The sequence below is a fragment of the Notolepis coatsorum genome (genome assembly GCF_963971535.1).
Source record: "Notolepis coatsorum genome assembly, chromosome: 1".
NCBI classification, from domain to species: Eukaryota; Metazoa; Chordata; class Actinopteri; order Aulopiformes; family Paralepididae; genus Notolepis; species Notolepis coatsorum.
Window position 1 is genome coordinate 144,500,062 of NC_140165.1, and position 23,212 is coordinate 144,523,273.

General features: G+C 42.8%; 1 protein-coding gene across 4 annotated transcripts in view; it reads right to left on the minus strand.

Moving 5' to 3' along the window:
- Positions 1 to 23,212, minus strand: part of mlxip (MLX interacting protein) — an 81,993-nt gene that overhangs the window by 27,809 nt on the left and 30,972 nt on the right. For 3 of the 4 annotated variants that reach the window (XR_014620293.1, XM_084325530.1, XM_084325528.1), the window contains exons 4-11: positions 22,040 to 22,129; positions 17,239 to 17,280; positions 11,815 to 12,055; positions 11,613 to 11,702; positions 11,272 to 11,366; positions 6,543 to 7,113; positions 4,349 to 4,455; positions 3,718 to 3,820 (exon numbers count right to left, since the gene is read on the minus strand). Coding sequence is in view for 3 of the 4 variants with exons in the window: in XM_084325530.1 (XP_084181656.1) it covers positions 3,718 to 3,820; positions 4,349 to 4,455; positions 6,543 to 7,113; positions 11,272 to 11,366; positions 11,613 to 11,702; positions 11,815 to 12,055; positions 17,239 to 17,280; positions 22,040 to 22,129 (1,339 nt within the window). In the remaining variant the exon portion in view is untranslated. The remainder of the gene's footprint in view (positions 1 to 3,717; positions 3,821 to 4,348; positions 4,456 to 6,542; positions 7,114 to 11,271; positions 11,367 to 11,612; positions 11,703 to 11,814; positions 12,056 to 17,238; positions 17,281 to 22,039; positions 22,130 to 23,212) is intronic. The other variant, XM_084325529.1, reaches the window with a different exon arrangement.

The following is a 23,212-nucleotide window of genomic DNA, read 5'->3' on the forward strand; positions in this document are numbered from 1 at the left end:
AGAGTCATTTAAACCTGCAAAGAGGTGGCCTGTAGTCTATCAAAATACAATAAATAACAATGTATAAATACAATAAATAAATAAAGTGATCTACTGGCCTATAAAAATGATACCATGTCTAATTGTCTATGGAATCAGTTAAACCTGGGAGTGAGGTGGCCTGTAGTCTATCGATCCAGCGACTTTCTTTCTGGTTTAGAATTCTTTGTCTATTTCCTCCTCTAGACGTGAGCGGAACACTGTCAATTCCGATAGCTGTAAATAAAGCAGAGGTACTATGGTGAACTTCATGAATATGTTTAGCCATTGCATAATCCATGTTGTTAGTTTTGATAGCATATTTATGATCTGCCAGTCGATCAAGTAGGCGGCGTTTCGTACGACCAACATAAAAAGAGTCACATTTGGAACAAGACAGTATATAAATAACATGTGTCGTTTGACAATTAATAAAGCTGTTAGAAGTATATGTCTGTTTTGTAACTGGGTGGGTAAAACCTTTTGATCTTATCACCACATTGCATTGTTTGCAGTGACCACATCTATACGTTCCTATAGGAGGCTTTGGTAACCATGTAGATTTGACATCTGCCGGTAGATGGCTTCGTACTAATTTATCTCCGAGATTGGGAGCTCTCCTAAATGTACAGAGGGGTGGGTCAGGGAATATGTTAGACAGGGCCTAATCACATTGGATCAAGCTCCAATTCTTTTTAATTATATTGCGAACAGCAAGGGCCTTAGTACTATAAGTGGCAGATTCTACATACTCTTTTAAATTGGCCGTACGGAACATTGTTGATCACTATTTTACATGCAGAAAGCTTCCATCCCTCTACTTTGATCAACAATGTTCCGTAATATCTGAAGCCGCTACTGTAGAACGCGACTCCCTCTTAAAAAGAAAGACACTGAAAGAGAAAACCGATAGGGTGTTTTTCTCTACCACTTATAGTACTAAAGCCCTTGCTGTTCGCAATATAATTAAAAAGAATTGGAGCTTGATCCAATGTGATGAGGCCCTGTCTAACATATTCCCTGACCCGCCCCTCTGTACATTTAGGAGAGCTCCCAATCTCGGAGATAAATTAGTACGAAGCCATCTACCGGCAGATGTCAAATCTACATGGTTACCAAAGCCTCCTATAGGAACGTATAGATGTGGTCACTGCAAACAATGCGATGTGGTGATACGATCAAAAGGTTTTACCCACCCAGTTACAAAACAGACATATACTTCTAACAGCTTTATTAATTGTCAAACGACACATGTTATTTATATACTGTCTTGTTCCAAATGTGACTCTTTTTATGTTGGTCGTACGAAACACCGCCTACTTGATCGACTGGCAGATCATAAATATGCTATCAAAACTAACAACATGGATTATGCAATGGCTAAACATATTCATGAAGTTCACCATAGTACCTCTGCTTTATTTACAGCTATCGGAATTGACAGTGTTCCGCTCACGTCTAGAGGAGGAAATAGACAAAGAATTCTAAACCAGAAAGAAAGTCGCTGGATCGATAGACTACAGGCCACCTCACTCTTTTATAGGCTAAGTAGATTACATTATAGTATTATTATTTTTTGTCTTGCATTACTCAATTACTTGTTGTTTTTTGATAATTTTTGATAATTGTTTATATTATTATTGATCTATTCTATGTTTGTTTTGACTCATTTCTTTATGTTGTTATAATATTTTGAGTTTGTGTGTATATATACACTTATATAATATACAAATGTTTATTTCTATTTAGTACTATTGTATATTTCTTCAACTCAAGTTGAGAATGTTGCTTTGCCTTCATTTAATTGGGACCAGCTGTCCCCCATTGTAATTAGTCACTCCCTGAGTTATGTTTTTTCCTTTTTTCCTCTATTTAGTCACAGTATTGTTTTTGTCACAGCTACAACACCCTGAAGAAGGCCATGTAGGCCGAAACATGTCGGTTTTAAAAAAAGATTTTTCTAAATAATGTAAGCCAATAAATAAAGGCTTTTTAAAAAATTGTAGAGCTGCCTTGGATCTCAACCTTTCTTTTAGTATTTATAAGGTGTTTGATCATTGTGTCGTTGTACATATTGTGTATACACCGTTGCGTTAGAAGCTAACGATAGCTGCGAGCTAACTAGGCTACAAGTAGTGATGGCGAGATGAAGCTTCATGAAGCATTGAGGCTTTCCATCCAATAGTGCCACACATGTGTTGAAGCTTCATGGTGTATTTGCTCTACTGTGCCATCAAGTGGACAATAAATGTAGAACAGGCTGCGTGATTATAATAATACCATGGCTTTGGTGTCTGAAGCTTTGATGTGATGATGTGATGATGATGCCAATAAACAAATAATAGTGTCTGTTTTTCTGACAGCATGATAGCAGGGACAGAGGAGAAAGTGCTTGTGTTACTACAACATTCTATTATTTAATATAGTGTGTTTTTCTAACAGAATGATAGCAGGGACAGAAAAGAAAGTTCTTGCTTCATTCATTTCTATTCAGAAAAAGCAACTCAAAATCGACATGCCGTCCTGCATTTGGATCATACAGATGTGATCAGATTAGGCACAGCAAGTTAGACATTACAGCAAGTTTATATGTAACGGAGCTGATATCGTCACCTTTTTGTGTTTAACTTCGATGCCCCGAGGGAGTTTAGAACCCGGGTCTGCCGCGACACGGGCGACAGGTGACAGCACAGACCGCTACACCAAGGTGAATTCACACTCAATGACGTGTAAAGTGTGTCTTTTTAAGTGGAGTGAGTTTAACTCGCAGTAGCGCTACTCGCCAGTCAAGTCACAACGCTTGAAGTCCATCGTGACTGACAGTGCCTCGCGCTACCATCTGTTATATATATGTTGGGATTATTAGGATACACATTTATTTGTCTTTCCCAGTACTCCACGGGATTCTCCAACGCAAAGAAACTCGTAATGAATTCCTATGTCGACACATTGTGTTGCGCACCAACCCCGAAGCCATTTCCTGAATCAGTGACGCGGACCGAGGCTTCGGACGTCATCAGTACGTCACCTGATACACGCCTCGATACAGGCTCCACATAAAAAAACTGAATTACCCGAGTAACCCGACACAAGCTCCGAAGCCTCGCTTCAAACGTCACATCACTAGCTACAAGCTCAAACACCCTACAACCACCACTATTGTCGCATCCACAAGCTCCCCCGGCAGAACACCCGCAAGGACAAAGGCACACAAAGAGGAGAGAACCACCCCAAATCGGGCACTCATGCCGGCCAACAAGCGACCTGCGTCTATGCCTTCTACATCGGATGTTGTTAGCACAACAATAGCTACCAGGCTAAGCTGCGTTAGCTTCTAACGGTGTACACAATATGTACAACGACACAATGATTTACATTATTACATATGGTAACGTGGTTGTGGCTTTTACAAATAGTGGTTAGCTTTAGAGATGGATGGCTATGATCACGGAGCAATAGTGCTGTTAGGTGAAACAGATAGAGCTTCATTCATCACTCGGCTAGTAGTAGCAAGGCTCTCTGGCTGCCGCTAGCTGGTGTGTGACTCTCAGGCGTAAGCGGGGCAAGGGGGGCGGGCCAGCGTAGGGTCACGTGGGCTTAGTGGCCAATCAGGCCAACCCCGGAAATCAAATCCGTTGCGGAAGTGGTACACGCGGACAGGACTCCAAAAAAAGAAAAGAAAAGTGCAAAGTGTCTCACCAGCACTAGTGGTGGGTTTTTGGTTCTTGTGGCTGGTCTCCTCTTTGGGGACTATCAACTGGGGAGACTTGTGTGTCTGAGGCAGGATATGAAACCCAGGAGCCTGTCGGGGGAGAAGCACAATTAAATAATGGGGTTGATCAAATCTAGAATCGAGAGAATGACACTTAGCATGTAGTACCAACTGTGGCTCTTAGCTTAGTTTATGATCATTTTGACTGGACAAAATACATTTCTTTGATCTCAAAGTGATTTGACTAAGCTACTGACAACAGAGTGTGTGTTTTCAATGTGCAGGTAGAGGGAGAAAAGTGTTGCTTTAAAAGAAAAATCTAACAAAAAAAACATACATTTTTCTTTATAGACTACTAAAAACAGTTTGCAAAAAACGTATTTCATTACCACAAAAAGAAGCAGAAACTAAACAAACAGTAACAAACAGCATCTATAATGGATGATGAAGTGGCACACAATGTTAACACTGCAAATGGTTTCTAATACATCTGTATTGTTGGTAAAAATTGGAAGATTGGCTACATCCGAATTGGAAATAAATGATCTTCCATCACCAAAAATAAACAAAAGCAGCGAGAACAGCTTTTCATTTTGGGCTCAGATAAAGCAAGCGTACCCCTCCGAGGCTCGACGATGCAATGACCACGCCGGCCGGAGGGACCACGTCTGCTTTCAGAGGTGTCGGTGCAACGATCACAGCGTTGGGATGCCCCGGGAAGGGGGCTGAGAGGACAAATAGCACTGGTCAGGAGGACTGCAAAATGTCATTAGCATCTTAGTTTTGCATCTGTGAGTATGTGAATTCTACACATCTGACAATATCATATCTATATAATATCTATATCATATCCATAATCATTTCTATACTATCTTTTTGTCTCTTCCATGTGAAGAGGTCAAAGGTCTGTTAGTTTCCATCTAACGAACTGTTGAGATATAGGAGACATACGCACTTTTTTTTTTTGGATCCACTTTTTCTCCCATTTCTATATTTTCTCCCATCCCAATTTCGTATCATCCAATTCAACCCTCCCCTGTCACGAACGCTGTTTCTTGCCTCCCACAAGCCGGCTGCAATGTGGACTAAGTCATACATAGCACAAGTCCCCTCCGGTACTTGAGGTAACAGCAGTCGCATCTTTTCACCTGCGCAGCTCGATCTCTCAGTGGCGAGGAGTAACGCGTGGGAGGCTCACGCTGCCCCCGACACTTCCTGATTCTACTGCGCAGGCGCACCAACCGACTGTAGGAGTCGCTGTCCACAACGCCCGATCCCCACCCATCAGTTTCCCACCCCCTAATACGGCCAATGTGCATTAGTATGAACGACCAGCTAAACTGAAAGCAATGTGGAGCGCTGGGCTCGAACAGGCAAGCCCAGCGTCTCCGTCAATCGTGGCGAGCGCCTTGCCCACTACGCCACGTATCCGCCCCAGGAGACATACGCACTTATGTACGTTTATGTTAGTTTATACCCCAAAGGTTGTTATTGTAAGGAAAACATGGTACCCTGTTATCTTAAAGGAAAACTCCAACATTTTGGGAAATTTGCTTATTTGGCATCTACCCTGGAGTTAGACAAGAAGATACATACCCTTTTTCTTCTCTGTGCATGCAGTAGGAGTAGGAAGACACTCACCGTTAGCCTAGCTTAGCATCAGTCACTGGAAGTAGGTTCCTCCATTAGCCTAGTTCCCAACGTCTTCCTACTCCTACTGCATGCACAGAGAAGAAAAAGGTATGTATCTTCTTGTCTAACTCCAGAGTAGATGGCAAATAAGCTAATTTCTCAAAATGTTGGAGTTTTCCTTTAAATGTCATGAGAAGATAAACACCATGAGGCTCTACAGAGGGTGGTGAAGGCGGCAGGCAGGATCGTCGGGACTCCTCTACCAAACATCACCTCCGTCTTCACCTCCCGCTGCCTCCACCGCTCCAAATGTATCATCAAGGACCAGTCGCACCCAGCACATCACCTCTTCCAACTCCTTCCCTCAGGAAGGAGATACCGGTCCATACATGCCAAGAGTACAAGATTTAAGAACAGCTTTTTCCCCCAAGCAGTTAGACTGTTAAATACTCATTGACTGTCCCCCTCACGTGCACCATGCACTTACCACTGCACTTGATAATCTCTGATTACCACCCATTATGCACTTTATTATTTAAAATATTCTGTTATGTACAGTGTTATGTGTTCATGTATGTATATATGTACTACGGTCTGTGGGAGCTCCCCTGAAATTTCGTTGTATACTGTGCAATGACAATTAAAAGTCTATTCTATTCTATGTTAACCGTTTCGGGGCCAACCACGGATAAATCCGTGTTTCGAATCCAACGGTTGAGGACCAACCACAGACATGTCCGTGGCAAGGTTGTTTTGGCTTTTATTCCATTGTAATAATCTACTCAATGTCACCGAGCTGCACTGCAGATCTAGCCTCCTCTTCGAATTCTGAAAAGTGCATTACCGGCCAGATCCTCTTAGGGGTGTCTCGATAATGCAGTGTGCCCTGTGGCAGAACGGTGCACTATTTTTTTTACTTTCAATGGAGTTTCTGCTCCAGGAATGCTATAAAATGGCTGACCCTATACTCCTGTGTTTCTGATTTCTTTGACGTCTTTCTCAGGGAGATATGGCAAGTAAACGAATTCCCAAGAATACTGTTCGGCAATTGTAACAGTATGACCTACAAGGCATATTATTTACCCTTTCAGCAAATGGGTGTTTTCTTTCGTAAGCGAAAATAACTCTACTAGTTCTCTAAATAAAATAATGAATATCTACCTGGAGATGAGTAACATACCGGTCAGGATGAGGTGAGAGGATGGGAGAGTGTTAGCGGGAACAATCCTTTGCACGTGACGCTTTTTGTTGGTGCCGGAGGGCTGAATGGGTCGTGGCAGGGCAAAGGTCTGGGGGTGCTGGAGCTGTCCGACGGGCGACGGTGGCAGTGGCTGGAGGTGGGCGGGTGGATGAGGTTGTGCGGGGGACGGGCACGCATAATCCGAGCCGTGGCTGAATGTGGTGGTGGCGGCGGCATCGGTGGGCGTCACAGTGGAGGAGGCTGTGTGTGTGATAACAGATGGAACTGCACTGTCCAAGGGCGAAGGAGCCAGGGCCCCCGCTGCGCCCATGTCGTGACCCGGGAGGCAGAGTGGCAGTGGGGGGTGGGCTAAGGCCTGCGCGATGGAGGAGACTGCTGTCTGAGCACCGGAAGCCACCTGCTCGGGGAAGAGAGGCATGTAGTTTTCCACATAGGAGGGATCGCCCCTTCCTGTCCCAGAGGTTTGACTGGCCATGGGAGTGGTGATGGGCAGGGGGGCGGGGGGGTTGATATGGTCAGCTGAGAGGTGCATGGAGGATATTAGCTGCACCTGGCGATGCATGAGAAGCGAAAAGAGAATAAACACTTAAACACTAGCTAGCAGTGCATTATGACGTAGGAATAAAGCCCAGTGTGTATGAGGTGGAGTTCCTGGTAAGAAATTATGAAAATCAGAAAAACTTTAAATAATTTGGGCCAGAGTCCAGCAGGGGGGAAATCTTATGGCTAGACTGGTTTAATAATCAGGACTGGGCAATATTGAAAAACAATAATCAGATTATTTTCAATATTGATTATGTCATGATATTTGCATAGGAAAATCACATTAATTCACTTGATGCTCATTGTATTGGACAGCATGGGTAACTGCAATTTCCAATTAATTTAATTAGTTGTTAATTGTTGAATTAGAGTTAAAATAGTTGTTTATGTGACTTTTATTTTCAAAGTGCAAGTTCATATTTGCATTATTGTGAGTGGGGGGGAAATGTAATGCTTAAAAACAAAGATATGCAGTCATGTTATTGTATGTGTTTTATGTAGCTTTATCACAATTGGACATGAATTAATTGAATTATCTTTTTAATTTGTTTGATTTATGCACTGTACAAGAAAATTACCTAATAGCCGCTGGATGGCAATATTGGTCACTTAACAGAATAGATGTCGCCTACAAGGCCCAGAATGCTTAGTTCTTGATAATAACTGAAAGTAAACACTTAGAGGTTAGACATGTTCATAAGTGGTGCACAGTATTCCTACAAGAAAATAGTGATTAGCATGTAAAGAATTTTGAGGTCACTCAGTAAAGTGAAGAAAAGATTAAGATTAACGTCCCAGTAATTTATTTTGTATAGAAGCTGCAGTTAAGTTATGACACATGTAATTTACTTAATTGTAAGAAAATGTTTTAATCTATTTTATTGTAAGAGTATGTTTTAATCTATTTTATTGTAAGAGTATGTTTTAATCTATTTTATTGTACAATTATTTTGACATATTGCACTAGGTATCGGCTTATCTTTCTTATCTTTATCTATAATTACCTTCTGCCCCTCCCTGGGTGGAGTACTGTTCATTTAGCGTAGTCTCATTAACAAAGAAAAGTCCCGCACACTGTGTTCACTTACATACAATTTTAATAATTATAATAAAATAATAATAACAACCTTCATCAGGATACCTTCATCAGGGACTTTTCTTTGTTAATGTGACTTTTGACAAACTTTGCGTAGTCAAAAAACAAAAATCTAAATATCCACATTCAAGGAAACATGCAAACTGAAACAATTCACACGGTAATTCCAGTCTGACACAGGAGAGGAGGAGAGAGCAGCCAGGTAACTACAGTCTGACACAGGAGAGGAGGAGAGAGCAGCCAGGTAACTACAGTCTGACACAGGAGAGGAGGAGAGAGCAGCCAGGTAACTACAGTCTGACACAGGAGAGGAGGAGAGAGCAGCCAGGTAACTACAGTCTGACACAGAAGAGGAGGAGAGAGCAGGCAGGTAACTACAGTCTGACACAGGAGAGGAGGAGAGAGCAGCCAGGTAACTACAGTCTGACACAGGAGAGGAGGAGAGAGCAGCCAGGTAACTACAGTCTGACACAGGAGAGGAGGAGAGAGCAGCCAGGTAACTACAGTCTGACACAGGAGAGGAGGAGAGAGCAGCCAGGTAACTACAGTCTGACACAGGAGAGGAGGAGAGAGCAGCCAGGTAACTACAGTCTGACACAGGAGAGGAGGAGAGAGCAGCCAGGTAACTACAGTCTGACACAGGAGAGGAGGAGAGAGCAGGCAGGTAACTACAGTCTGACACAGGAGAGGAGGAGAAAGCAGCCAGGTAACTACAGTCTGACACAGGAGAGGAGGAGAGAGCAGCCAGGTAACTACATTCTGACACAGGAGAGGAGGAGAGAGCAGCCAGGTAACTACAGGTAACTCCAGTCTAACACAGGAGAGGAGGAGCGAACAGGCAGGTAACTACAATCTTGACACAGGAGTGGAGGAGAGGAGGAGAGGAGGAGAGAGCAGGCAGGTAACTACTAGCCGAGTCATTCTCCCGTCCTGATCCTTGTGACTCTGTCCCGGTCCCAGTTCAAATGTATAAAATGACTCCTGTTCCGTGCCCAAGTGAATGCGTCACTTAAGCAGCAAAGCAAACCAAGGTCTCATGGTACTCTCATGTCTTCCTCCACAGGGAACAGCTATATAGATACTGATCGTCCTTTGCATTCTGTAGGACAGACACATTACTCAAAACACTGAGCTCCTCTATTGCTTTTCAGCGGAGAGAGACGAAAGTAATCGTTCAACAGAGAAGAATGAAATGGTCATCAGGTTCAACACTGCCTATATTGAAAGAGGAACTCCCCTTCATGACAGATATTATTAATTTATATTTATTTTTCTAAAAGAGTTCACCTGTAAAGAAAAGAAAAACATTAAAAAAAGAAATAAAGATGACTAGTCATCAGCACGTAAGGTCATGAATATTGCGTAGCCAAAACAAACAAACTAAAATGTGTGAGAAAGTTGGTTACACCAGTGCCACAAGTGGAAAAGTACATTTTGAGCCCTATATGTATATATATATATAACTATATGATTACACTGATTGACGATATATGATGAATATATCAATATATTGACCAGCCCTACCTCTCATCTGTGAAGGGAAGGATTAGGGATGGGCATGAGTAATCCATTACATGAGTACTCGCCATTTCAACTGAACTCGTGCTTGAGGGTGCTTGATTTTTCTTTGTGACAATTACTCAAGTAATTCATGCGAGTACTCGATCTGAGAAAACATTACTCAGGCACATCCCTAGCACGGATACAATATGCCTATTTTACACATCTATAGGATAGCCATGAAAGAATTAATCACTGCAAACATGTTGTGTTTTTCTTCTGTCTACCGATTCAAATTGAATGTTAACAGTCTATTGTTTTCAATCCAGCTGATTTGTATTTTGGGGAACGTAAGTAACATTTTCAAAGGTGAAACTACTTTTTTTTTTCACCTTTAGGACACACCTATTCAAATTTGTAAATGTCTTAAAGGGGAGATGAAGCATAGCGATATAAACATAGTCATAGCATCAAATTAGTATTTAGATAAACCACAGAAAAAAATCACGTTATAAAAATAAGGCGTTTCTAAGAAAAAACGATTTGTAATGTCCATTTATGTAGCATTTATGAACATGTGCGCCGCCATTTTGTTGCTGACGTCACGGTGTTGGTTTGGTGTATACACTGCTGGTTAGCTGCATAGTAAACATGGACTGTCGGGTCAGTCAAATGTTGCCTACCAAACAACGGGACCGCGTGGTTCTTTTTGTATTGCTCCTGGCTGTTCAAACTAATTTTACTGTGTGAAAGAGAGAGGACAGTTGGTTCATTTCCACAAACTACCAGTGAAAAAAACAGTGTTATTGGCACGTTGGCTGGCTGCACTCAGGCGGCGCGATCAGCCTGTTGGACAGGGAATGAAGATCTCCAGCGAACACTTCATTGCCTCGGATTATGTTGTTGGGGGTGGGAGGTTTGTCCAGAAGACCAGGCTGATCGCGCCGCCTGAGTGCAGCCAGCCTGAGCCAACGTGCCAACAACACTGTTTTTTTCACTGGTAGTTTGTGGAAATTAACCAACTTTCCTCCCTCTTTCACACAGTAAAATTAGTTTGAACAGCCAGGAGCAATACAAAAAGAACCACCGCGGTCCCGTTGTTTTGTAGGCAACATTTTATTTACTGACTGACCCGACAATCCATGTTCACTATAGGCAGCTAACCAGCAGTGTATACACCAAACCAACACCGTGACGTCAGCAACAAAATGGCGCCGCCCATGGCGAAAACAGGGAAATTATATTTGATTTTTCAGACAAATAAGCAGGATTTCACATTTTATTATAGAACCCTGTCTTACACAAGGTACACAACAAACAAACTAGGATCACATTGTTCAATGCTTCATCTCCCCTTTAAATTGTTTGAATTAAAAAACATCAAGATCATGCTGTTCCGATTAGGCTTATGTATAGTTTAATGAATGCAAATTGGTATTAAAAGGTGAATTCAGCAAGCTGAAATCCAGTTGGAAAACACAGTAGATGCAAATCTAAACGTGTACTCTGGTGTGTGGGGTCAAGGTGGGGGTGTGCATTAGGTCTCTATGGGTTGGGTTGGGGGTTTACCTGTGACTGAGTGCTGCTGCTGGGTAGAGGGGAGACAGACGGTGCAGTGGGGGAAAACGAGGGGAAGATGGGCTGACGGAGGCTGTGAAATAAGTCTGGAACAAGAGTCTCTATGTTAGCTAGAGGTTAGTAAAAACACACTAGGCTACTTTGTCCAAGTGGTAGGATATGCCAACTGCTGTAGTAGAGTTACTAAAACATCAATGTTACATTGTGCTCTTGGTTCCTGTAAGGAAGAAAAGTGCGTGATTAGTGTGTGTGTGTGTGTGTGTGTGTGTGTGTGTGTGTGTGTGTGTATGGGGGTGCTATTGAAGCTACAGCTTGTGCCTTATCAGTACCACCTTGTAGTGGTTCAAAGGAGTCCATGAAGTCCAGGTTTGGCTGCAATGGGATGAGTCCTGGTTGGATCATGTCAGCATTGCCTGCATGAGCTATGAGAGACAGAGGTCAGACAGGGGAGGACGAGGAGAAGCCAGTTAGTTTGGGTCATTAGGTATTAGGCAAGTAGGTACATTTGATAATCAATTCTTTCAAGTCCCTCACCAATCTCCCTGGGGTTGGGCCACGGTATGGGCTGGTGCGAGGCTAACGTGGAGAACAGCGTGTCCGAGAACTCTGACATCAGGACGTCCATGTCGAACAGCGGGTCCATCTCCATGGGGACGGGGGACTCGTGGCTCTTCCGAGCAACCCGGCGCGCAGCGATCTCTTCATCCTGACAACGGGAGACGCGGAACGTGTCTGGAAAGACTTCCCCAAACAGTGAATATTGCTCCTCTGGCTCCTTTTGAGTGTTAAAAAAACAAGCAACACGCCCAGCCAGTCAGTGACACAAAGGCATGCAGTGCACACATACAATAGAGCATAACAGACCAAACAAGCATTAGAGTTAGTATAAAACTAATTGGGACAAAATACAATACGATATGATGGCCTTAAACTAAGGGACCCTACCCAGTCTGTGCTCACCTGGGTGAACAGCAACACATAGCATTATAATTCCAATTCCATTGCAGCACAACCCATGACACACTTAATACACTAGCGTGAACTTGTAGTAGTAGCAGCTTGCTCATTGCAGGTATGTACAGATAGGACCATGATGTTTAGAACGATTCTTTGATTGCGTCGTCGCCGCTGGATGGTGATGCTGATGATGTATGTTGATTAAGATGTTGACCCTGGTCACATTATGTGTAGGTGGATGGTCAGTTAAGCCGACATGATGTCTAGTCATGAATCAGTGTGTTGTACTTATTGCCGTTTGCCGTTTTGACAGCAATGCTGATTCATTGCTGCAGTGCTACTGTGTCTGTGTTAACTCTTACTAAAAGTGATTTAATGTTTTCTGTGGAACCATTTACCCTTCTGGGACAAATTAAGTTGAACTTAAACAACCACTCGCTATTTATGACAAAAGCAAAGGTTTCTGACTGCAGAAGAATTTGGAATACTGTTTATTCTGTCCTTCCTTATAGTAAGGGAAATATATGAAAATCTGCTAACTAAATCCTTACCAATCAATTTCAATTTCAGTAAGATGTACTAAAAAGTTGAAGTTCAAATCCTGTATGTTTTTTCGTAACAACTGCTCAAAGTTGAGGTACAGAATACAGATCTTCGAAAAATCAAAGATTTTCTGTTTGGCCTTGGGTAACTTGTGAGGGATCAAACTAGGGGTTTTTCATGATTCTGAGTTGATTGCAATCATGCATTTTTCACTAAAATCATTCCTTGGTTGAAAAAAGGCCACGCCCACTCTTTATATTTAAATTCGAAAGTAGATGTCCAGCATCCTGCCAACAATGCAGCACAGGTGGCCGTGTCTTCAAACCGCTGTTCAAACAGTGCCACTACTGGATCTGTGTGTCTGGCTCCCATCTTCCCATCAGCTACCTTCTCCATGAAAGTCCTCATTTGATCACCCACCCTGCTGCCCAGAGTGTATCGCCCGGAGTGAGGAGTAGCTGGTCTTGTGTCACAGAAGAGGCAAGCTCAGTAATGGGAAGAAATGTGATGGTGTTTATCCCTGTCCTTGTTCTGTTGGTGAATGGAAGAATCTTCACTTCAGCTCCTCTCAGGATCTTAGCCTTGTCAAGTGCCTTCAACTTCACTCTGTGGACAACTGCTGTTGTCTGGGGATCTGGCAAAGATGGTGCCGGAGAGGTGACTTTGATCCAACCTATTGAATGGAAAGGAGTGTTTCCCTGAATAGAGACAATGTTTAAATCTATATAATAATAATAATAATAATAATAATAATAATAATAATAATAATAATAATAATAATAATAATAATAATAATAATAATAATAATAATAATAATAATAATAATAATAATAATAATAATAGATTGGATTTTAAGAGAGAAGCGCCTTTCTCAGACTCAAGGACGCTGTACAAGGAAAGGATGGAAAAAAAATAAGAAATAAAATTGAAAAAGGGGTGGGCTACTTGGGAGCGGGGCCGTGTTGCGTGAAGGCAAGTGTGAACAGGTGGGTTTTTAGCTTGGTTTTGAGCTCAGGTTTTGTCTCAGACAAACTGAGTGAATACATTAGTTGTTTCCCCAACCTCCATGGCCTCCCCATTGTCATGGCTAGTTTCACTTCCACTGGCTGTCATAAATGATAGATCCTCAACCGCAACCTCATCATCGATCTGCTCATCAGTTTCTTCCACAATGGTAGAGTATCAGAAGTATCTTGGATGCCATCTCCATTCCTGTCATTAAGGAAACAGTATTTGTAGTTTTGTGTCTCAGAATACGACTCTGTGAATCCCAGCTGGTGTAACTTGTTGAGCATCCATTTTGACCCAAATCTATGATCAAGTTGTATGGCAAGCCCCATCTGGTATGGCAAAACTCCTGGTCGAGGCCGACAAGCCTTTATAAAGTTCTGCCCCCAAATGGCTACTCTTTCGTCGGTCTTCACTATTGGCCTCAGGAACATCTGAAGACTCTCAGGAACAAGAGCCAGCTGACTCTGGATGTCAGTCATACTGTGTGCTGTGGGTTATGACTTTGGGTCTAGATCGACCATGGCGATGTCGTTGCATACAAACTTTAGTGCAGTCTTTATGATCCGAGTCTTCTCATCTCCATGCTCAAGATTAGCATGATGCTTTTTTTTTTTTTTTTTCATGTCAACGTTCATACGCACAATATACGCTTACCTAGGATTTGACTTGATTCAACAACAAAGCAGTCAGGCAATGGCAAGCCGAAAATGGTTGAAAGTGTGGTTATTTGAAGTTTGGATTTATTTTTTTTACAACTGAGTTAGGTAGATTACATTTTTAGAGACTAAAGTACAGAAAAAAGGTACCGTTGGGTACCGGTATCGATTCACAGGTACCGGTACCGTATCCATTCAAATGTGAACAGTACCCATCCCTACTCGTTCCTCATCAATTATCTTTTGTCCTCTCTTCCTTTGTCCTCTATCTTCAGTAAACTATTCTTATGCTTATGGGGGGGCCGAGCGGGAATGGTGGGCGTGGTCCTTTTTTCCACAAAGGAATGATTTTAGTGAAAAATAAATGATTGCAATCAACTCAGAATCATGAAAAAACCCTAGTTTGACCCCTCACAAGTTACCCAAGGCCAAACAGAACATTTTAGATTTTTCCAAAATCGGCATTCGGTACCTCAACTTTGAGCAGTTGTTACGAAAAAAACATACAGGATTTGAACTTCAACTTTTTAATACATCTTACTACACACCTTGGTAAGGATTTAGTTTGCAGATCGGTCAAATATCTGATAAAATGCCCTTACTTACAATGTAAATCATGGTCTCAAACTTTTCAACTCAGGAACCCAAATTATAATTTATTTTTTTGGTCATGGGATCCAGGCTCATTGAAACTTTTTTTTTTTATCCACTTTTTCTCCCATTTTCTATATTTTCTCCCATCCCAATTTCGTATCATCCAATTCAACCCTCCCCTGTCACGAACGCTGTTTCTTGCCTCCCACAAGCCGGCTGCAATGTGGACTAAGTCATACATAGCACAAGTCCCCTCCGGTACTTGAGGTAACAGCAGTCGCATCTTTTCACCTGCGCAGCTCGATCTCTCAGTGGCGAGGAGTAACGCGTGGGAGGCTCACGCTGCCCCCGACACTTCCTGATTCTACTGCGCAGGCGCACCAACCGACCTGTAGGAGTCACTGTCCACAATGCCCGATCCCCACCCATCAGTTTCCCACCCCCTAATACGGCCAATGTGTATTAGTATGAACGACCAGCTAAACTGAAAGCAATGTGGAGCGCTGGGCTCGAACAGGCGAGCCCAGCGTCTCTGCATTCGTGGCGAGCGCCTTGCCCACTACGCCACGTAGCCGCCCGCTCATTGAAACTTATGGCAAATATATTACGACTATTGTCATGTGGTGATCCACTAGAAGAGTGTCATGTGGTAATCCACTAGAAGAGTGTCATGTGGTGATCCACTAAAAGAGGGCCCACGACCCATTTTGGGACCTGACACATAGTTTAAGTAACCAGGATGTAAGGATTCTTTCATGTTAAAGTGGCATCATTTGTACCAAAACATTTGTAGCTTTCATGAAATATTTTGACTAGGTGAAAATGACAATCCCTTTGATTTTGATTGTACCTTGGGATTAAAGCCATGTCACTCATCAAGAGGAGATGTAGATGAGGAGCTAGGTTAAGATACATGGATTCTTGATAAGGGGATGCAACCCAATACTAGGAATATGTTCCTAATGTTTTGTACACAGTGTAGGTAACAGTGTTATGACAATTTAGAGAATAACAGCATTAAAGCAATGCATTAATCAGAATTGATTAATTCCTCCCCTATCTAGTTTAAAGTCTGTGTATGTGCACTTAAAATGCTGAGTCATTCCGACTACTTTTGAAATCCACTAGAAGGTTGCATTAGCCTGATGACCTTAAGTCGGGTTTTCATCGTTATTTCTTTTATTCGATATTTCCATTCATTATCCATCCAGGGAGCCTGGTGTTATCATAGGGAATGAGTCTGAGATCCCAAACGTGCAATACCGGCCGCATACTACCAGGCGGCGGTATCGAGCACCCTTTGAAACTCTGTGTCTTGGGCTGTGCGTCGATTATATAGGTCCAGGCGGACTTTTCCATGTCGGGCAAGGGGAGCAGTTGTCCCGATCGGCTAGAGGAGCGTCAAATGCTCCAGATGGATGATGTATGGCGGATTATGTTGGCGACACGATCGACACCAATACTGGGACTCGCGATCAGATAATTGGAATATCCTAGTCAAGGTAAGGGCTATATGATATCAATCTTGCGTTGATCAAAGCATGCCTTCATTGCGATCCGAGCGTACTAGTCCATAACGTATTCCGTTGGCGACGATCAAAGCATACAAAAACAACCCACCCCCCCGCACCCTTTCATGCATTCATGATGGAACATAATACCTATCATATGCATTTGATTTTTTAATTGTAGCGTGTGTAGGGACGGAACACCAATGCATTTAGTATAAAACGTTTTTTAACATATTGAGCGATAGATACTCGCTGTCAAATGGGCAATAGTATTGTATCCATAGCTATAATATATAATATAGTTATAGCCCTGCAAACACCGCCACGTATTCCTATACTTTAGAACGCTGACCTTTTAACCACACAGTACACAGCGCCCTCTGGCGCTGATTGAGTTAACGTCATTGTCAAGTGTGTGATACATTAACACGATGACACAGAGTTACATGCTGTTAAATGTCAAATACGGTGATGAACTGGATTAACCCTTTCACTACCACACTACAGAAGGTTAACCTTTCACTACCACACTACAACCTTCTGTAGTGTGGTTGTGAAAGGGTTAACCTTATGTAGTGTGGTTGTGAAAGTGTTAACCATTCGTGTGGCAGTGAAAGGGTTAACCTTCTGTATTGTCGCAGTGAAAGTGTTAACCCTTTGGTAGTGAAAGGGTTAACAGATCTTACCTTGAGCAGGCTTGAGAGGTCGTCATCCTTGTGTTTCTGTAACTGCAACAGAGTTCATTGAGTGTCATTTGGTGTCATCTTTTAGGGGCGTAACGATAACACACATTTTCTGATTTGATACGAATGTAGATTTTTTACAGTCACGATTTGACTTTCAATTTATGCATTAAAAAAATTTAATACTATAGACAGGTTCAACTCGACAACATAAACATTCTAAATATACCCACGTTAATTTCCTGTGCAATAATATTGCAAGTGTATTTCCTGTCACTTATTGCATAAGCAAATATTATTTGCTTATGCAATAAGTGACAGGAAATACACTTGGATCCAAACCCTTAACAACAGAATTCCAGTGAACCTGTCTATCGCGCTCTAATTACACATACATACTAACTACACAGCTTGGTGTGGCTCTGAAAAAAGACAATTATATATATACGTATGAATATTTTTAATGTTTTAAATAATGAAAATGAGCCTTAAACATTATGCTGTCTGCCATTATATTTTCTAATTCTACTGGCAGATAATCCTCGTTGTCATTACATAGCATTGTGTTAGTACTCCGTTTTTGATCATCTTGGGCCTTGTCCACACGCACAGAGGTATTTTTGAAAATGGTGAGAAAAAGTTATATATATATATATACACATATCCCTATCTGTCTGAATATACCTGTATATAATCCTTCTATATACCTAGTTATACACCTGCATATATACGGTAACCCATATAATTCTGTATGATTGCACAATAATGTACAATAATGCTGTATATACTGTATTTATATATTTATTCTTACCGTATATATATATATATATATATATATATATATATATATATATATATATATATCCACATCTGTCTGTACATACCTGCACATAATCCTTAAATTCTTAATCCTTACATATCTGTAGATAGTGATACTATATCTGTACATATCCCTACTCTTACTAGTTATGCTGCTGGCCAGTATGACTTACTACCATAGTGTCTTTATACCTGTATCACCTGTACATTAATACTACAACTATGTACATACATCTGATTAGCACAACACTCAGTAGTACTCATTTATATTTTATACCCAGGTTAATCACCTGTACATTGTATATTATTAATGCACTTTACTGTTACATTTGCACTCTGGTTGGATGCCAAACTTCTTTTCGTTGTACTGTACTTGTGCTGTATTTAAGCATTACATCACGCGCAGGAGTGGTTTGTGAACAATAAACCATGCCTAGGGGTGGTCGTTAGGCCCGAGGCGCAGCCGAGGGTCGTTAGACCCCCCTAGGCATGGTTTATTGTTCACAAATCACGACTGCAAGTGGTGTAAAGCTTTTATACAACTGCCACATTCATCCAACCTTATTTCTATACAATAAACACACATTAATCGAAGATTTATTGAAAAAACCATCCGCCAGAAAAAGTTGTTCCCACAACTACAAAAAAGACAATTTGCCTCCATGTGGAAGCAGATCGGAAGTGCATCCAACCAACTAACACATCCAACTGTGTATTATTGGAATGATTGAGAGAAGTTGCCTCATGTGGAAGCAGCTTGAAGTGCATCCAACCAACTAACACATCCAACTGTGTATTATTGGAATGATTGATTGAAAATGTTATTACCAGATGCAGAATGGGTACAATACAGTACGGCTCAATACATACAATTGTTAAGGGAATGCAGACCTACTTTCCATAGAACTTCATTCTTAGATGCTTCTATAGAAAGTAGGTAAAACAAATTAAAACGTTTTCTTCGCCCTATTATTTTATTTATTTTTTTAAACCTACTGTAGAGGGCCTAAACTTAACCAGTTGGAAACCAAGCGTACAGTAATAAAATTAGCAATCAATCAATCAATCAACTCAATAGGCCATGCTCACTTAGAACAGTGCAGCACCCGGGGCGGTTAGGTGGCCGAGCGGAGATTGCGTTCGTCACCAACCCCGGAGCTGTGAGCTGGATTCGCCTGTTCGAATCCAGCTCACAGCTCCGGGGTTGTCACCAGCTTGGCTGGCCGTCTGCACCAATACAATTGGCTGTATTGGAGGGTGGGAGAAGCTGGCGGGGTGGGTCCGGGTCGTTGTAAACAGCGACTCCTACAGTTCGGTCGGGGCGCCTGCTAAGCGCGGATATGACTTGAGGGGGATAGTGTGGTCCTCCCACACGCTACGCCCTCTCAAGTTCAAGTTCAAGTTCAAGTTCTTTAATAGTTGTCATACAGAAGTACAGAATACTTTCATACAAAATGCTTCTTACTGTTACGCTCCAGAGACTGTGCTAGACAAGATAGTATCAAATAACATAATAACATAATATAGCATGAATTTAGAAGAAGAAAATGAGGTCACAGTTGTTCGGTATAGACATATGTACAATGTTCTGAGTTACCATATAATATACAATACACAACTATGCAGTGTACTAATGTACAGTACTATCTAGTGCAAAGCAGAAATGGGATGAGGTACAATTTTAGGTACAATTTACAGTAAGGTGTACGAGTTGTAGTGCAATCCTTCATCCATAAATATAAAGTGTGGGGAGTGGGTGCTACAGTGTGTTTGTTTAAAGTGGGTGTGTGCTATAAAGTGTGTGTAGTGGGTGCTACAGTGTGTTTGTTTAAAGTGAGTGTGTGCGTGTGGATGTGTGTGCTATGTGTGTTTGGTGGTTGTTGTTGTGTAGTGTTCATTCATTGTTCGTTTAGCAGCCTGATGGCCTGGGGATAGAAGCTACTTCTGAGTCTTTCTGTGCTCGCCTTGAGACTCCTGTATCGCTTGCCTGACGGCAGCAGTTCAAAGAGGCAGTTGTTCGGGTGGCTCGAGTCCTTAATAATTCTCTTAGCCTTCCCCTTGCAACGCTTGTAGTAAATGTTCTGGAGGGTGGGGAGCCCCCCTCCAATTGTGCGTTCGGCTGAACGTGTCACTCTTTGTAGTCTGCTTTGGTCTTTTGCAGTGCTATTCCCAAACCAGGAGGTGATGTTGCCGGTCAAGATGCTCTCTATTGTACATGAGTAGAAGTTCTTAAGGATCTTCTGGCTGACTTGGAACTTCCTTAGGCGCCTGAGGAAGTAGAGGCGTTGTCGTGCCTTCTTCACCACACTGTTAATGTGTATGGTCCATTTCAAGTCCTCGGATATGTGGGCTCCGAGGTACTTGAAGCTGTTGACTCTCTCAACCGGTGCCCCGTCGATGCTGAGGGGGCTGTAGTCCTTGACCCCCGACCTCCTGAAGTCCACAATCATCTCCTTTGTTTTGCTGACGTTCAGGGAGAGGCTGTTTTCCTGGCACCATCCCGCCAGGACCTTGACCTCTTCCAGGTAGGCCCTCTCGTCGTTGGCAGAGATCAGGCCCACCACCACTGTGTCGTCAGCAAATTTGACGATTGTATTGCTACTCCGCTGAGCCACACAGTCGTGTGTGTACAGGGAGTAGAGGAGGGGACTCAGAACACAGCCCTGGGGGGCCCCTATGTTGAGGGTGATGGATGAGGAGGTGCAGTTGCCTGCTCTCACCACCTGGGGTCTGCCAGTCAGGAAGTCCAAGACCCACTGGCAGAGGTCATAGCCCAAGCCCAGGTCCCTGAGCTTGGCTATGAGTATGGAGGGGACTATGGTATTGAATGCCGAGCTGTAGTCGATGAATAGCATTCTCACATAGTTCCCCTGCCTCTTGTCCAGGTGTGATGCTGCTGTGTGCAGCACATGGGATATGGCGTCCTCCGTGGACCTGTTGGGGCGGTATGCAAATTGCAGGGGGTCCATGTTGATGGGGAGGGAGGAGCAGATGTAGATTCTCGATGAGAATCCGCGCTGCCAGGTGAAAAGAAGCGGTGATTGGCTGGACGTGTGTCGGAGGAAGCACGTGGTAGCCTCCACTCTCCCAGATGATCTGACTGTGGGGGGTAAGTGCGCAGCGACCAGGAAGGGACTGGGAATTGGCATACGACTAACATTGGGATGGGAGAAAATGGAGGGAAAAAAAAAAAAAAAAAAAAAAAAAAACAGTGCAGCACCCAGCTCTCTCTCAGTCTGACTATCCCCCGCGTTGCAGGCAGAGTGTGTGTGTGTGTATGTGCGTGTGTGTGTGTGTGTGTGGGGGGGGTGTGTGGCGGTGGGTGGAGACTAGAGCGAGCGCCGACAGTCGAAAGGAAAAAAAAATTGAAAAGAAATTGAAAAGTAATCAATCAATCAATCCGCGATTTTTCTTTTGTTACAGAATGATTCAAGACCCATCAATTACATCATCCAACATTGTTTAAACGACTAAGACATTCGCTGTGACAGAATCGCTTGATATTTAGTCGTTTAGTCGCTATCAACATATCCATTTGTAAAGATTATTGTCCACCTTCTTGTGATCCGGCGGATTGATGTGATGTGATTCGGTTGTGGGCGGGTCCTGGGCCAGCAAGCGTGGACTGATCGCAATACATATGTGTAAATGGACTGTTTCAGCCAATCAGAATCGAGAAATTTGCATGCCGTTGTATAAGATGTCATTACATTTCAATCTAATCTAATCCAATCTAATCTTTTAGGTCATGCCATCAGGTCATTTCATGCGAGTGTTTTTTTGTGTTGTGTGTGGACGGAGAGAGTTCTAAAACACTGTTAGTGTGGACAGGATTTTAACAGAGGAGGAAAACCCCAGTTTTCAAAAACACCCGTGTACATGTGTACAAGGCCCTGGTATTGGGGTCAATACTGGTATCTGTGCGCGTCAAACCCAAATGTAATTGAGCAAATATCCCAAATATCCACCGATTTAAATGCAGTACCCTCTTTTTGAAGTACGTCCTCCACTTGTGATACTCTCTAATGACGATTTCAATTCTTCTTTTCCAGTACTGCCCGTCTGTGGCAATGGCCTATGGAGGTCAGAGGGAGATGGGGGGGGGTTGAAGCACGGGGCACAAAAAGGAAGAGCGGGGGAGAGGATGTGAGGTAGGAGGGCAAACAGAGTTGGAGGAAACAAAGTACTGGCGATGACAAAATAAATGAATTCATATGGGATTAAAAAATAAAAAAGTGATCAAAGAAAGGAAGTTGGTTACCAAGAGCACAAAGAAAACATATTTTGGCCACAGATTGCCCTTCTAACCTGACCTCTGCAGAACGTATTCTAACCTGACCTCTGCAGAACGTATTCTAACCTGACCTCTGCAGAACGTATTCTAACCTGACCTCTGCAGAACTTATTCTAACCTGACCTCTGCAGAACGTATTCTAACCTGACCTCTGCAGAACGTATTCTAACCTGACCTCTGCAGAACGTATTCTAACCTGACCTCTGCAGAACGTATTCTAACCTGACCTCTGCAGAACTTATTCTAACCTGACCTCTGCAGAACTTATTCTAACCGGACCTCTGCATGACTTATTCTAACCTGACCTCTGCAGAACTTATTCTAACCGGAGCTCTGCATGACTTATTCTAACCTGATCTCTGCAGAACTTATTCTAACCGGAGCTCTGCATGACTTATTCTTTTTTTTTTATTGATCTTTTCCCCCCTCCTTTTTCCTCCGATTTTCTCCCATCCCAATGTTAGTCGTTATGCCAATTCCCAATCCCCTTCCTGGTCGCTGCGCACTTACCCCCCACAGTCGGTCTGGGAGAGTGGAGGCTATCACATGCTTCCTCCGACACACGTCTAGCCAATCAACCGCTTATTTTCGCCTGGCAGCGCTGACTCTCACTGAGAGGGTGTAACGTGTGGAAGGATCACACTACCCCCCTTAGATCCTATCCACGCTGAGCAGGCGCCCCGACCGAACTGTAGGAGTCGCTGTTTACAACAACCCGGACCCACCCCGCCAGCTTTCCCACCCTCTAATACTGCCAATTATATTAGTGTGAACGGCCAGCCAAGCTGGTGACAACGCCGGGAGCTGGATTCGAACAGGCAAATCCAGTGTCTCCGGTGTTGGTGACGAACACAATCTCTGCTA